This window comes from Macaca thibetana, chromosome 6 (genome assembly GCF_024542745.1).
Source record: "Macaca thibetana thibetana isolate TM-01 chromosome 6, ASM2454274v1, whole genome shotgun sequence".
NCBI classification, from domain to species: Eukaryota; Metazoa; Chordata; class Mammalia; order Primates; family Cercopithecidae; genus Macaca; species Macaca thibetana.
In genome coordinates this window covers 118,396,885-118,413,318 of record NC_065583.1, presented here as the reverse complement: position 1 = coordinate 118,413,318, position 16,434 = coordinate 118,396,885, and the positions used below count along the sequence as shown (strand labels likewise).

Here is a 16,434-nt window from a genome sequence, read left to right as displayed (position 1 = left end):
CTGTAGTTTTGCTAGCACAACTAATTATGCCAGTGATCACCTATTTGTGACTGCAATTAGGCATTTCATGGCCTCTAAATAAGTATAATTAGTTAATTGGATCATGCATGAAATTCTAGACTCTTACGATAGCCTCTGAGAACAAAAATAAATATGATAAATATTATGAATTGTTTAATAGCCGTGGAAGCCTGGGAAATACCAAAAGTGATTGTTTTACTTTGCCTGGCATTACTTCATAATGATAAACGTAATAAAAAGTAGAAATTAAACTTTCCCTGTAATAATCTTTGTTTTTCTGAATTTGAGATAGAAGAAAGGGAGCCACTTGCCTTTCTTATTCACCTTTAGAGAAGTGATGCTGGTTGTACTGCTCCTCAGCCCCCACTGGCTGCTCCCCACTTCCCACTGTTGATGGCCCTGTGCTTTCTCCAGTGATATTATACACAGTTGTTTTCCTGGGATATATGGAGAAGACCAATATTTGTCAGAAATTCCAGTGGTATCTTTTATAGAAAGTGTGTAGCTTTTAATTAATCAATTCATTGTTCAAAAAACCCCACAAAAAGTACAGCTTTTATTTTAATTACTGAGATGATTATGTTAACAAAAAATCCATGAAGGAGAAGGAACTTGAAAAACAAGTTTTATTGACGGTGGGGGGTAGCAATGAATAGCTGATTTATTCAGTCACAAATCATAATGCTCTATCCAGAAACACACCCCAGCAGGCAAACAGCATACATGTGCATTATTCCAGAAGTGCTGACACTGACTTAACTCTAACAGAGCCAATCGCAATGTTTTCAGAGAAAACAGATTTCTTCTGACTTGAATAATCAGTCTTGAATCATAAGTTGAGCTTTTATTTATCTACTGTTTCAATCTACAATGAAATTACTTATCTCCTTTGCCTGTCAGTCTTGAAAAATGCAGTTTTCTTTTGTTAATTTAAGCTATTTCTAGATGGACCTGTGTAAGTTTTTGTTGGATGTGCTTTTGTACCTATGGGAGAGACATGTTCTAAGTACTTAAGAACATGTGGTTAAATAAAGTACAGAGTTTATTAGCTCTACATTTAAGGATACTTCATAATTTCAGATGATAATATACTATTTATATTATATGCTAAAATATGAGGAATGGAATGGTGATTCTGTCAAGACTAATATCATTTATTTTGGAATTCATATATACGTAACTATACATACACATACCAACTTACAGAAGAACCTTCTGACCACATAGCTAGATAGAAGGTTAAACACCATAATGTTTAAGAATATTGGTTTTAGGGGAACACGAATCTTAGACCAAATCCTGGCTCCCTTAATAGCAGCACCATTTTCTACTTCTCTCTGCACATCAGTTTCCTTATCTATAAAGTGGGTTTCTTTTTAATGTGAGGGTGAAGTACAGGGTTAGTGTGAAGTAAACATTCAATAAATGGCAGCAATTATTATCGGGTGAATAAGCGTAGATGCCACTCACTTTTAGAAGTATGTTAGTGGAATTAAGTGGAGCAATCTTTGCACCCTAAAGACATTCAAAATTTTAAATGTAGAATCTAATTAGAAATCCAACATGTGTTACCTGATATTGTTAGGATTTTCTTTGAAGAGATAAAATTAGCATACAAACCAGTGTTAAATATCGCAAGGTATATTGAGATACCTTTTATACTATTAAATTTTCATAATGACTTCTTTGTATTGCTTGACTTACAACTCTTCTCATATGATGAATGGTTTGTTTGAGTTTGATTATTTTAACTAACAACATTCTTATACTCATTTGCAAATAATTTAATTTTCTATTTTGTAATCTAGCAAATTTATAATCTTTTTTGATAACTGTGATAGGCTAAAGACGGCCACAGATTCTTTACTAGTAACTGTCTCATGAAGATGTGAAGTCTTTGTTCCCTCCTTTAGAATCTGGGTGATTTTTATACATGTTTGATAAACAGAATATATCAGAGGATATCTTGGGCCAGTTCCTGGGCCCAAGCCTTGGGTGACTGGCAACATCCACTTCCCATCTCTTCAAAGATCTTGGAGCCCTGAGTTTCTATATATAAGAAGTCTGGCTCTCTTGAGGCTGCCAGGCTATCCACATGGACAGGCCATATTGACACAGGGTGAAAGGGGAGAGGAGAGAGAGAATTTCTAACTTACAGAATTGTGAGATATAACGATATATTGTTATATTAATTAAGTTTTAGAGTAGTTTTTAATACATAACAAGAACAGTGGTTATAAGTCTGACAGTACTTCATGCTTCTTCTAATGGTTATTCTCCAAATGCTAGTAACCCCAGAAATGTGAAATATAATGATGTGTAAAACTGAAGTTCTATTATTTCACCTAATCATAGCCCTTGAATTGGACTAAGTTGGATGTTTGTCAATATTATAGGAAAGAGTATAACACAGTCTTAGAGTATTATACATTTTCATTTTTCATAATATTTCATTTACAGTAATTCATCATCATCTTCAAACTCTTATGTAAGATTTCACATGGTTTGACTTCTTAGATTTTTCCCCAAAATAAGTTCTGATAACTTTAAGTTCCTATAGAAGATTATGGAACCTGGGCATTAAAACTAAAACGGCAGAGTGGATGGTAGACTAGAAGTGTTTTGGCAAAGATACTATGGGAGCTGGTCCAGAGAGAGGGAAGCTGAAGGAAGAGTACTCACAGGCTTGAGATTACCATGGACAGAGAAAATGTTCAGTAACCCTGTTGGGTTGGGGATGTGTTTCAGAAATGCCTCCTGGTGGGAGTAGGTAAGGATGCAAGGGATAATCCAGAAGCTAGGTGATGCACACACCAGTGATTTGAAAATTGCCAAAGCATCTCAGACCTTTAAATCACTCTCTTTGCCTGTAGGCCCAGACTGGAGTCCTGGGAGCTAGAGAGAATAATGTCTATAGGAAAACAAAACACATTTAAAAGTCTCTCATTGAAACCAAGGGAAAAGGAGAGATTGAAATGTGTTTCAATGCCAAGCGGAAATTAATTGTTCAAGAACTCATCATTACAAGTTTCAGAAGTATTTAAAGTTACTGATTTTTGTTTAATATGTTGTCTTGTTTTATTTTATTAAATGTAAAATACTTAATAAGGGTATTCAGAGTGATTTTGAGTGATTCTTTAGTCTGAGCACTCCAATTCTGTTTTAACTGTTGATTCTCAATTTCTTCAACGTCCAAGTCTTTGATCACAGTGGTTTGCAGGAGTGCACCTTTTGAAGCTGTGTGAATTCAACATTTAGCAAAAACACTCAAGTCTAAACAACCCAATGAGGTTAGAAATTACTGTTCCTATTGATTAAATGAGGGAACTGCCATCACCGAGAGCCTCAGTGTGTTGGCCTAAAGTCTTATGGCTGGTAATCCATATCTTAACCTTTCCAGATCAGACCTTGTTCATCAAAAACTTCTTCTGCTTGGAAATGTAAACAATAGGTGTGTGAGATTGGGCAAAATGGTGGTGATAATTTGTACACCTGAATGTTTGGTGGAAAAGATTGGCTTTCAAGAAGTAAAGTTCATTCTTGCCACCCACATTTGCCGAGTATGGGTTCTTGCCCACTGGCACTCTGCTTTTGGGGGGATGCAGAAGTAACCAAATGACTTGCACGATGATTTGTGTTCTGCCTCAGCAGCATTCTGCCCATATTCTCTGACTGGCTAGGTGTAAGATGTGAATAGGTTTAAGGCCACTAAGTGGATTGGAACAATTTACTTTGTGTGACGAATGCTTTTTTTGTTTTTTTTTTTTTTTCTTCTTCGTCCCTGGGGTATTGCCTTCCTAGTTTTGGTTTACTTTGCCTTATATGTTACAGTGCCATCTTTTTGCTAAAATCACTGAGTATGGAATAGGAATAGTATTAGAAAGGAGACTAGAAACATGCTGGATGATAGAAAAAAGCTAGAGCTGATATGTGCCATGGATAATTCAGAAACTAGATGATGCACACACCAGCAATTTGATAATAGCCTTTATATACTTTGATGCCTTGAAGCCAGGAAAGTAATTTAAAAGTATTGAACTTGCTTTTATTGTAATTCATAGCAAATAATTAAGTGTTCTTTGTGAAAGAACCAGTAGTACCTCACTAGGTGCCATGTCCTCTGTTAGGTGCAGAAAATGATGACTTCTCACTGAGCCTTCTGTCCTGGTTTTGGCCAAGTCCTTAAAGGGTTACTAATTCAGAGGGACAGCAGAATGAAGTGTTTAATCATCAAATAGCTTTATTTGTAAAGCTACAAATGTTTCAGGCGTATTGAAGGGAAAGGAGATAAATGCCCAAAGTGGGACTCTGAATTAATAAAATTTGGAGATGACTTGCTCAATTTGGTTGAGTTGGTTATTAAGGCTAATTACAGCTTTTGTAGTGATGACTGTTAAGATAAAAGACCATATCTATTATAGCTTTGAACTTGAATCTAACATTAAGAACATCTTTCAGGATGAAACCTCTCTTTAGGGAGGTGAGCAATAAAAGAATGTTACAAGCAAATTAATAAAGGCTTGGTTTTTAAAAATTTTCTCATTCTGCAAAATGGAAATTTTCTAATTAGAGAAATGTAAGCATGCAAATCTGAGTTTTATGGAGTTCTTTTTTTCTTCAAAATCATAGAAATCATTGTTTAAAGTTGCCAAGAATATTTAGCATCTTGTTCTTAAGGACCTCAGCCTCTCTGAGTTTTAGTTTTCTCATTGCTATGGTCTGAATGTTTGTGTCCGCCCCAAAATTTTTATGTTGAAATTCTAACCCCCAAGGTGATGGCATTAGGAGCTGGGGCTCTTGGGAGGTGATCAGATCATGAGGATGGAGCCCTCAGGAATGTGATTAGTGCTCTTATCAAAGAGGCCTGAGGGAGCTTGTTTACCCCTTTCCCCGTGTGAGGACACAATTAGAAGGTGCTATCTATGAGGGGCATGCCCTCACCAGATGCCAAATCTGCACCTTGATGTTGGACTTCCTACCCTCCAGAACTGTAAGCAGTAAATGTTTGTTGTTTATGAGCTACCAAATTTATGGTATTTTTGTTATAGCAGCCTAAATAGACTAAGACACTTATCTTCAAAATAGAATAGTAATTCTGACTGTGAAGGGTTCTTGTAACAAGTTAATGATAAGTGATTGTAAAGCCCTAAATATGATGCCTCTAGCATGTAGTGGGCACCCAATAAATGGTGACTATTAATGGTAATACAATTATTTAATTTTTAAGGTTGTACAAGTCTTACTATACTATAAAATACATACTGTAAATACTATAAAAATACATACACTAAAAGTTTTTAGTGTACAGTTTTGAGTTTGGACAAATGCATATAGTCATGTAACCACCACCACAATCAAGATAGAGAACAGTCTACCACCCCCCCAAAATTCCCTCATCCTGTCCCAATCCCTAGCAACCACTCATCTGTTCTCAGTCCCTTTAGTTTTGCCATTCCAGAATGTCATATCAATTGAATTATAAGTTTGTGTGTGTATACCCTTTTGATTCTGGCTTCCTTTATTTAGTGTAGTGTATTTGAGATATTATGTGTACATCAGTGGGTTTTTGTTGTTGTTATTGCTGAGTGGTATCTTCTGTATGAATGTACCATAGTTTGTTTATCCATTCACTAGTTGAGGGACGTCTAGATTGGTTCCTGTCTTTCACATTTACAAATTAAGCAGCTGTAAACATTCTTGTACACGTTTTCCTGTGAACATAAATTTGTATTTCTCTTGGGCAAATCCCTAGGAGTAGGATTGCTGGGTCATATTGTCAAAATACATTTAACTTCATGAGAAACTGCCAGACTGTTTGCCAGAGTCTATGCCACTTTATTATCTTCAAACATCAATTTATGAGCATTCCAGTTGCTCCACATCCTTGCCTACAGTTGCTGTCAGGTTAAATTTTTTTTTGTATAATTGTAGCTATTATAATATGTATATAATGGTATCTCATTGTGATCTTAATTTGTATTTCCTAATGATTAACAGTATTGAGTATGTTTTTTTGTCTGCAATTTGCCACCTATGTATCTTCTTTGGTAAAATGTCTTTCTAAATTTTTTGCCCTTTTCTAAAAAAAATGGACTGTTTTTTAAAGCAGTTTTAGATTCACAGAAAAATTGAGCAGAGATTTCCCATAGACTCCTTACCCCCAACTTACGCATATTCTGTCTCATTATCAGCATTCCCCACCAGAGTCATACAATTGATGAACCTACACTGACATCTTATTACCACCCAAAGTCCATAGTTTACGTAAGAGATTCGCCCTTGGTGGTATGCATTTGATGGGTTTGGACAGATGTATAATGATACGTGTATCCACCACTGAAGTATCAGAGTAGTTCACTATGCTAAAAATCCTCTATGCTGTTCCTATTCATCTCTTCCTGCACCCAAACTCCGGCTGCCACTGTTCTTTTTACCATCTCCATAGTTTTCTCTTTTCCAGAATGTCATATAGTTGGAATAATACAGTATGTAGCCTTTTCAGATTGGATCACTTAGTTAATATGCATTTAAGTTTCCTCTGTGTCTTTTCTTGGCTTGATAGTCTTTTTTTTTTTTTTTTTTTTTTTCTGCCCAGTTTCATTGAGTTAAACTCCTTAATGCGTTTTGAGAAAGTTTACATATTCTAGATCCAAGTCCTTTATCAGATGTACAAGTTGCAAGTATTTTCTCCTAGTCTGTAACTTGTTTTCTCATTCTCTTAACAGTGTCTTTTGTAGAATAAAACTTTTAAATTTTGATGAAGTCGACTTTATCAATTTTGTCTTTTATGGGTCATGCTTTTGATTTTGTATCTAACATTATCTTTACGTAAATCAAGATTACAATGATTTTCTCCTAAACTTTTTTCTAGCAGTTTTATAGGTTTTTTTAAATTTTTTATTTGGGTTCATGATCCACTTTGAGTTAATTTTTTTGTGAAGTAAGTGTATAATATGGATTTTGGTTCATTTTTTTTCACACGAATATCTAATTGTTCCCAGCACCAGTTGTTGAAAAAACTTACCTTTTCTCTCTTCAATTGACTTTGAACCTTGAATTGACCACATTTGTGTAGGTATATTTCTGAACTCTGTTCTGTTCCTTTGATCTATGTGCCTATCCCTTCATCACTACTACAGTTTTGATTAATGTAGCTTTATAGGAGTCCTAAATCTTTTGTCTTTGTCCTTCGTACAACTTTGCCATTTTTAAAAATTGTTTTGGCTATTCATTCTATTGCATTTCTTGTCAGTATACACACAAATACTGGCTAGCGTTTTGAGTGAGGTTATGTAGAATATATAGATCAATTTGGGGAGAATTGATATGTTAACAATATTGAGTTTTCCAATCCATGAACATGTTAACCTCCCACTTTTCAGTATTGTCTTTGATTTCTTCCATCAGTGTTTTGTAGTTTTTAACATAGAGACTGCACCTGTTTTCTTAGAATTATAAGCTAAGATTTTTTGGTGCTAAGATAAATAGTACTTTTTGGGTAAGTTTTGATTTCCAGTTGTTCATATTTAGCATATATACCTACAGTTTTTTGTTTGTTTTGAGGTAAGCGTTTTTTTGTTTTGTTTTGTTTTGTTTTTTTCATTTGAGCGTATATCATATGACCTTGTTATACTTATTGGTTCTAAGAGCAATTTTATCCTTTCCACTTGATGTCTTTAATCCCCTCCCCTTGCTTTGTTGGCCTGTCTAGAATTTCCAGTGTGATGCTGAATAGAAGTGATAAGAGCAGACATCTTTGCCTTGTTTCTATCTTAGGGGAGTAATATTCAGTCTTTTACTATTACTGTGTTAACTGTAGGATTTTTTGCAGATGCCCTTTATTAGGTTAAAGAAGTTAGCTCCTATTCCTAGTTTTCTGAGAGCTTGCTTTATCATGAAGGAATGTCAAATTTTGCCAAATACTTTTTCTGTATCTGTTGAGATTATCATACGGTTTTTCTTCATTAGTCTGAATATGGTGAATTATACTAATTTATTTTTGAATGTTAAACTAGCTTTGCATTCCTGTGATAAACCGTATGTTGTGTATTTTCCTTTTCTGATAATTGCTTAATTAGATTTGCTAACATTTTTGTTGAGGCATTTTACTTCTATGTTCATAAGGGATATTGATCTGCAGTTGAGTCTACTTATAATGTTTTCATCTGGTTTTACTATCAGGGTAATAATGCTGGCCTCACACAGGGGGAACCCTTCCCTCCTCTTCCATTTTCTGGAAGACATTGTGTAGAATTGATACTATTTCTTAAATGTTTGGTAGACTTTTCCAGGGAAACATCTGGATCTGTATTGTTAGAGATTTTTACCTGCACACTTAATTTCTTTAATTAATTTACATCCATTTAGGTTATTATTTCCTCTTGAGTGAGCTTTGGTAGTTTGTGACTTTCAAGGAATTTTTTCATTTTATCTAAGTTGTAGAATTTATGAGCATAAAGTTGTCCAGAGTATTCCCTTAGGATCCTTTTAATATCTCTGAGATCTATAATGATGTCACTGCAACCTCCACCTCCCTGATTCAAGCAATTCCCCTGCCTCAGCCTCCAAAGTGGCTGAGTTTATAGGCACATGCCACCACGCCCGGCTAATTTTTTTTTTTGTATTTTTAGTTGAGACAGGGTTTCACCATGTTGGCCGTTGGAGTTTCTCAAACTCCTGACCTTAGGCGATCCACCTGCCTCAGCCTCCCAAAGTGCTGGGATTACAGGCGTGAGTCACTGCGCCTGGCCGATGTGCCCTTTTTTTATTCCTGACACTGGTAGTGTGTATCTTCTCTCTCTCTCTCTCCCCCGCTCTCTCTCTTTCTTTCTCTCTCTCTCTGTCTCTCCGTGTGTGTGTGTGTGTGTGTGTCAGCCTGGCTATAGCTTCATTGATTTTATGAATCTTTTTAAAGAACCACCTTTTGTTTCATTGATTTTTTTTTTCCTGCTTGTTTTCAGTCTTATAGATTTCTGATCTCTTCCTTTCTGCTTTCTTTGGCTTTGGTTTCTCAATCTTTTTCTGTTTTCTTAAGGTCGATATTTATATCGTTGATTTGAATCCTTTTCATTTTCCACTGTAAGCATTTAGTGCTCTAAATTTTTCTCTAAACACTTTTTTAGCTGTATACCATAAATTTCAAAATATTTTTCATTTTTATTCAATACAAAGTATTTTCTGATTTTCCTTGTGACTATTTCTTTGACTCATGAGTTATTAGAAGCATGTTTAATTTCCAGATATTTTGGAATTTTTCAAATATCTTTCTTTTATTAATTTCTGAGTTAATTCTGTTTTGTCAGAGAATGTATACCTGGTGTGATTTTACTTCTTTTAAATTTGTCAAAATTTGTTTTATGGCCTAGAATATAGACTATCTTGGTGAATGTTTTTTGTACATTTTAAAATAGTAGGTTTTAGCTGGGCACAGTGGCTTACTTACACCTATAATCCCAGAGCTTTCGGAGGCTGAGGCTGGAAGACTGCTTGAGGACAGCTAGAGTTTGAGGCCAGCCTGGGAAACATAGTGAGACCCTGTCTCCTCGGGAGGCTAAGGTAGGATGATTCCTTCAGCCCAGGAGTTTGAGGCTGCAGGGAGCTATGATCATTCCACTGCACTCGAGCCTGGGTGACAGAGCAAGACCCTGTCTCAGTAAATAAATAAATGAACAGTAGGTGTTTGTTTGTTTGTTTGTTTCTGCTAATGTTAGGTGAAGTGCTTTATAAATGTCAGGTTTAGTTGGTTGGTATTGTTCATCTTAGTCCTTTCTGTGCTGCTGTAACAGAATATCTGAGACTGGGTAAATTATAAAGAGCAGAGATTTGTTTCTTACAGTTCTGGAGGCTGGGAAGTCCAAGGCTGAGGGTCCTGCATCTGGCAAGGGCCTTCTTGCTGCATCATTCCATGACACAGGACAGAAGGGCAAGATAATCACGCATGCAAGAGAGTAGGGTAGAGGCCCCAAATCATCCTTTTATCAGAAACCCACTCCTGAGATAACTCACCTACTCCCACCATAACAGCTTGAGAGCGCAGCCTTCATGACCTAATCACCTCGTAAGGGCCTCACCTGTCAACACTGTTGCATTGGGGATCATGTTTCTAACACATGAACTTTGGGGGACACATTCAGACCATAGCAGTGTTCAAGTATTTGCTAATTTTCTGACTACTTGTTCTATTAGTTACTGAAAGAAGAATATTGAAGTCTACAAATATAATTGTGGATTTGTCTATTTCTCCTTTAAGTTCTGTCAGTTTTGCTTCCTGTATTTTGAAGTCTTATTGTGAGGTGCAGCAGAGTCGTCTGGGATTATGGAAAACTTTGTGGAAAACTGACCCTTTTATCTTTATGTAATGCCCCTCTTTATACCTGGTATAGTATTCCTTGTTCTAAAGTCGCTTTATCTGATACTGGTATAGTCATGCCAGCTTTATTTTGTAGTGTTTTTTCATGATATATATTTTTTCATCCTTTTACATTTAATCTATGTCATTATATTTACAGTAGATTTCTTATACACAGTATAAGAAAGATTTGGGTCTTGTATTTTAGCCTGATTTGACCATTTCTTTTAATTTATATGTTTAGACCATTTATATTTTATATAATTATTGATGTGGCTGTTGAATTTAGGTCTACAATTTAATCATTTTTTTTTGTTTATTCTCTCTGTTTCCGTTCATCTCTTCCCTCTCTCTTGCTTTCTTTTGGATTACTTATTTTAAAAATGTTTTATTATAATTTAATTTCTATTATCCTTTGTGTTTGTATCTCCTGGAATATTTTTGGTGGTATCAGTATTATAGTAAACAGACCTAAGCTTTCATAGTCTATTTGAAGTTAATATTTTTGCCATGTTAAATGGCATGTAGAATATAACAAAAATATACATATATATATAAACTGTATATATATATATATATAGTTTTGTGGTTGTTAGGCTCTACATGCCATTTAACATGGCAAATGTATATATATAATGTATATATAGTTTATAGATACAGTTTTTATGTATATTTTTTCCTTTACTCTCCCTTTTTTTATGTTATAGTTGTCATGTGCAGTACCTCTATATACATTTAAAACTCCACAAGATGCTGCTTAAATTCTTACTTTTAACAGTCATACTTTTAAAGAACTTAAAAGTCAAAAATGATCTATTTACTGAGATGTTTGTCATTTCTATTGTTCTTCCTTTATTCCTGAACTTCCAGGTTTCCTTCTGATACTATTTCTCCTCAGCGTAGAGAATTTCCTTCAACATTTCTTTTAGAACAGATGTCTTGGCAACGAATACTGTAAATTTTCCCTGATCTGGATGTGGTTATATTTCATCATCACTCCTGAATGATGTTTTTGCTGGACATAGAATTCTGATTGACACTTTAGTTTCTTTTAATCCTTTAAAGATTGTATTCTATTTCCAGATGAGAAACTTCTAATTATTCAAGTCACTATTCTTCTATGTATGGTATTTTGATATTCTCTGTTTTCAGGATTTTTTTCTTCATCTTTGCTTTTCAGCAGTTTATGACATATTTGGGAATGGTTTTCTTTGAATTTGTCTTATTTGAGGTTGGCTAAGCTTCTTGGATCTGTAACTTCATATCTTTCTACAAATTTGGGAGGTTTTCAGTCATGATTTCTTCCAATTTTTTTCTTCTCCTCATCTTTTGGGAATCGAATGACATAAATGTTAAACCTTTTGATATTTTCTTACCTGTTTTTGAGGCTCAGCTCATTTATGCCTAGTTGTTTTTCTCTCTTTTCTTCAGTTGAGATCATTTCTAGCTTCACATTCACTGACTTTTCCCTCTGTCATCTCCATTCTGCTGTTGATCTCATCCAGTTAATTTTTAATTTCAGATATTGTTTTGTTAGCCCTAAAATTTGTTTAGTTCATTTTTTTATAGTTTATATTTCACTTCTGAGAACTGCCTTTCTATTCCTTTCAATAGTGTTTACCTTCATTTCATGGACCTTAATTATAATAGTTGGTATAGAGCCTCTGACTGATAATTCTAACATCTGGTTCATCTTGCTTGGTATCTGTTGACTATTTTTTCCCCTTGGGAATTGGTGGCATTTTGCTGTTTATTTGTAAGTCACATAATTTTGGGTCCTGGACATTTTGAATGTTGTATCATGAGAGCCTGGGGATTGTTTAAATAATTGAAATCCTCAGGAGATTGTTTTTAAAAATTTCTTAAAGCATGCAGCAAACCAAGGTAGATTCAGACCATTGTTTCCCGTCCACTGGGTGATAGTTCCAATGTCAGTTAGTTTTCAAAACCTTGGTTATACTGCCTTGGATCTGTCTCATGCACATGAAGTGTGACCAGGACTTGTATCAGTTTGTACACAGAATTCAGAGATCCCCCTTTTCAGCTCCTGGTTTGGGGGTCCTTTTTCCCTGTGCTTATACCAGCTAGATGAGGGTTCTCAAGTTTTTGCTGCATGTGTCATTTATAAAGTTCCCTGGATGGTACTAATTTTATTTCAATGCTAGGAGAAAAAGAAGAAGGGGAAACATAATGGCAAGTCACCCCCATTAGGGTTGCTTCTCCAGGTTTTATTTTCTCTCTCCAATCTGCTTGCTGTTACTTTTCAGAATCCTCAGGTTACTACTACTTTTTGTGTTTTGTCCAAAGTTTTTGTTGTTATCATTGGGAGGGATGGGCATGGGCTTACTCCATCTTCGCTAGCCATGTTTTATTTTTAATTGGTATTTTAAAATATAGAAATGCAGGTTGTAAGTATCTGTGGCTTAGATAGGTTGTGGCCCTTTTTGTTTTCTGTTCATGAAAGCTATTTGATATTTAAAATAATAGATACTGTAATGTAGCAGTCCCCAACCTTTTTGGCACCAGGGACTGGTTTCATGGAAGACAATTTTTCCACAGATTAGGGGGTGGGAGAGGATGCTTTTAGGATGAAACTGTATCACCTCAGATTATCAGGCATTAGTTAGATTCCCTTAAGGAACATGCAGCCTAGATCCCTCACATGCGCAGTTCACAGTAGTATTCATGTTCCTGTGATAATCTAATGCCACTGCTGATCTGACAGTAGGCAGAACTCAGACGGTAATATTTGTTCATCCGCCATTCACCTCCTGCTGTGCGGCCAGGTTCCCAACAGGCCATGGCTCAGTTCCTAACAGACCACAGACTGGTACCAGTCTGCAACCTGGCGGTTGGGGACCCCTGCCCTAATGGTATAAGCTTGTTTATTTTTAATGAGGAAGAATGTAAGCCATATCTTTTGGACAAATAAAACATAAACAGTTTTCATTCCTACCATTATTATGCATTTAACTAACAAATGATTAAAACATAAACAGACACGCACACATACGTTTCCAAAGAAGTTGTGTCATGAAAAGCTTTGGAATGCTGGTATCTGTCTTGCTTTGAAATTTAAGTAAAACTTGAACTTTTAAAATTTGTGAAATATTTGCTTGAATTTTCTACTTTGAAGAATGTAGAAAGGAATAATAAATTTATCAGACCTTAATTATTCAAATTATGAGTTATGGCTTTATTCTAAATGTATGATTGCCTTTCTTTTGAAAAACTAGGGAAATTTTGATTACAGTTGAGTAATTTTACTCATGAAGATATACATTTAGTGATTTCAACTATATTTTTAAAATCAGTTACTGATTAAATCATTTAGGGAAGTATGTTTAAATGAATTTTAATTTTGAAAGACCTATTTTACTGGCTTTTTTTTGCCCAAAACTATTCACATTTTACTGACATATAAATATGCATACTAATTAATAAGCATAATCAAGTTTGAAATTATAAGGAGAAGAGGAAGTTGTGTCTACTATATGCCTTAATGATTTTATTATAAAAAGTAATTTTAGAAAGTAAATCCAATTTTTGTGCAGAACCATTTAGAGTGATATATTGCAGTATCCATGTATAGAGTCTGTAAACTGGACCCTGAGATTGTATATGTTATTGGCATTTTTATCTAAAATATCATGCAAGTAAGAAGTTGATTACTATTGGCATTTGTGAAATATGAAGTATATTTTATTATGTAAGAGTATTTGGATCTTTGGTTCAAACCTTGGATCTGTTGTCCTCCTTTCCGTAAACTCTCTGTGGGATTTGTGGCTTACATTAAGGAGAATTGAGTTATAAAAATGACTGACTTGGGTCTATTTTGAAATTGTTTATAATTAACTTGATAATTTAAATAATTTAAAATTTTAAGTATAAGTTACATTTTTAAATTTTAATAAATTTAAACATTTAACTTGATAACATTGGATATTTTTATAATTTTTAAAAATTTTACTTTCCTTTCCTCCTTTAAATTAGGTGCTCTGTGGATGTGTATAGTTTTAAACCCCCACTGCAAGTTGGAGCAAAAGGCCAGTTGGCTAAAACAGCTGAAGAAATGGAACAGTGTTGATGTCTGTCCGTGGGAAGACGGAAATCATGGCAGTGAATTACCCAACTTAACCAATGCTCTGCCTCAGGGTGCAAATGCCAACCAAGGTGAGTCCACCATAATGTTCTGCTCAATTTGTAGCTACTTAATTATCCGTATGTGCTTATAATAGTAACTTACAATGTATATGGGAAAATGATTTTACCAGCTTAAGAACTTACAACTCCAGTACTTAATATGTGTTGACTGTGAGTGTATGTGTGTCTGTGTGTATATTTTAAATTTAACTGAGATATTTGTATGCTTTTGTTATATTCTCAGAATATGGATGGATATAATACTTATTTTATATGTTAGTATGTTAAAATGGCCTATCAGTGATTTATTATGGACATTCTTTTCTAATTTAAAGAGATCATGGAGTAGGATGGTTAATATATTACTTTTAAAAAAACTATCAAGAGGCTTGAGGAGCTATATGTTTTTATCTTTGTTGGTCAATCCATGTTTGATCTACTGTATAATTTAGTCCCTTAAAAAATCTTAGTTTTAAAATGTAGTAAGGAAATATTTTGTGACTCGATTGAAGGACATAGAATGCTGTTGACATTTTACTGGGAAATTTTTTTATTGTGAGGGGTTGTATAGCATGGTTGTCCCCACCTGCTGTAGGCTAATAGTGCCCTCCAAGTTTTGGGACAACCAAGAAATGCTCCCAGACATTTCCAAAAGAACCTCTGTCTCTCATTTCTGTCTCGTTTTTTTTTTTAGTTTCTCCCTTTCTATTGTACCTATGTATTCAACCCAAGTCTCTCCTATCTTTAAAATACTTCGTTCCTTGGCCCCATTTTTCCCTTCTACCTGCTGCAAAATGTTCTCTTCCCTTTCAAAATGAAATTCTTAAGTAATTAGTTCTTGCAAATAGAAATTTTATTAACTAATTCATGACACTATTTTTGCATGATTCAGTGCATTTTTTGGGAGAAAATTTGAAAGATTTGAAAGTCACGATAGAAGCAAGGTGGGAATTAGAGAACATTAGGATTCAGAATCAAGACTACATTCTCTATGTACTAGCCACATGCAGAATTTGTACTACTAGAAATAACTGGAACAATGTGCTGAGTTTGAATGTGATGTTAGTATAGTGTTTTTAGTCTCTGCAAAGAAAGAAAATGATACATATTACTCCATAGGGACTTTTCCAATGAAAAAGAAGTTTTAGGACTTGAGAAAGACAATTGTCTGACTCTGCCTTGTCTGGAAAGATTTGCCATGGGAATTCAGTATTTGAAGTCTGTCATATCTTTATTGCCCATGATGATTATATTTAATAACTTCAAAGAAAATAAATGTATCCCACATAACCCCAGTTTTTTTCCAGGTGCTCAGAATTTTGAAGTTTAGTTGTTCAACATTTACTCTCTTCCATTGCTAGGAAAGGGTATGCCTGCATCTACGTAGGTAATATCCTTAATCCCCTTCTATTTATACTATGTTTTATTCCCTACTGCTTTTGGGGACTGCTACTCAAACATTTTACATTTTACTTTTTACGTTCCATTTATTCTGTTACCCTTGATTAAGCATGAATATTTCATGGCCTTAGAAAGCTGGTAAGAAGTGGTCCAGCCTCCAAACTTAAAAAGTTCATTTCACTTACAGTTTGTCCTAGGTGATACAAAGTCAGGACCTTGTTTCTAAGGGCAGTGTTTACATCTGTTGGACCTAAAGGCACCAGGGTACCTACTTTTAGCAGAATACCCCCATCCTGCTGAGGGGCTGTCAGAAGATACATGCCTATAGAGGAGGTTTGGTGTTCATACCTGTAGTGCCTTCCCTGTATAGCTGAGCTGGCTCCCCAGGGGAGAGCTTGTGGTGGCCGGTAGAGTCCAGCAGCTGTGCCATTACAGCTGGACTGAGTGTGCACACAGTATAGGCCATGGGCAGAATTTCTTGTGTTTACACGTTAGAGTGAATGTCGGGCTTATCCAGGCTC

General features: G+C 35.1%; 1 protein-coding gene across 1 annotated transcript in view; it reads left to right on the top strand.

Annotated features, from left to right (window-relative positions):
* Positions 1-16,434, top strand: part of ZSWIM6 (zinc finger SWIM-type containing 6) — a 215,275-nt gene that overhangs the window by 175,375 nt on the left and 23,466 nt on the right. The window contains 1 exon segment of the mRNA XM_050793723.1: positions 14,363-14,542. Within this exon segment, the coding sequence (XP_050649680.1) occupies positions 14,363-14,542 (180 nt within the window).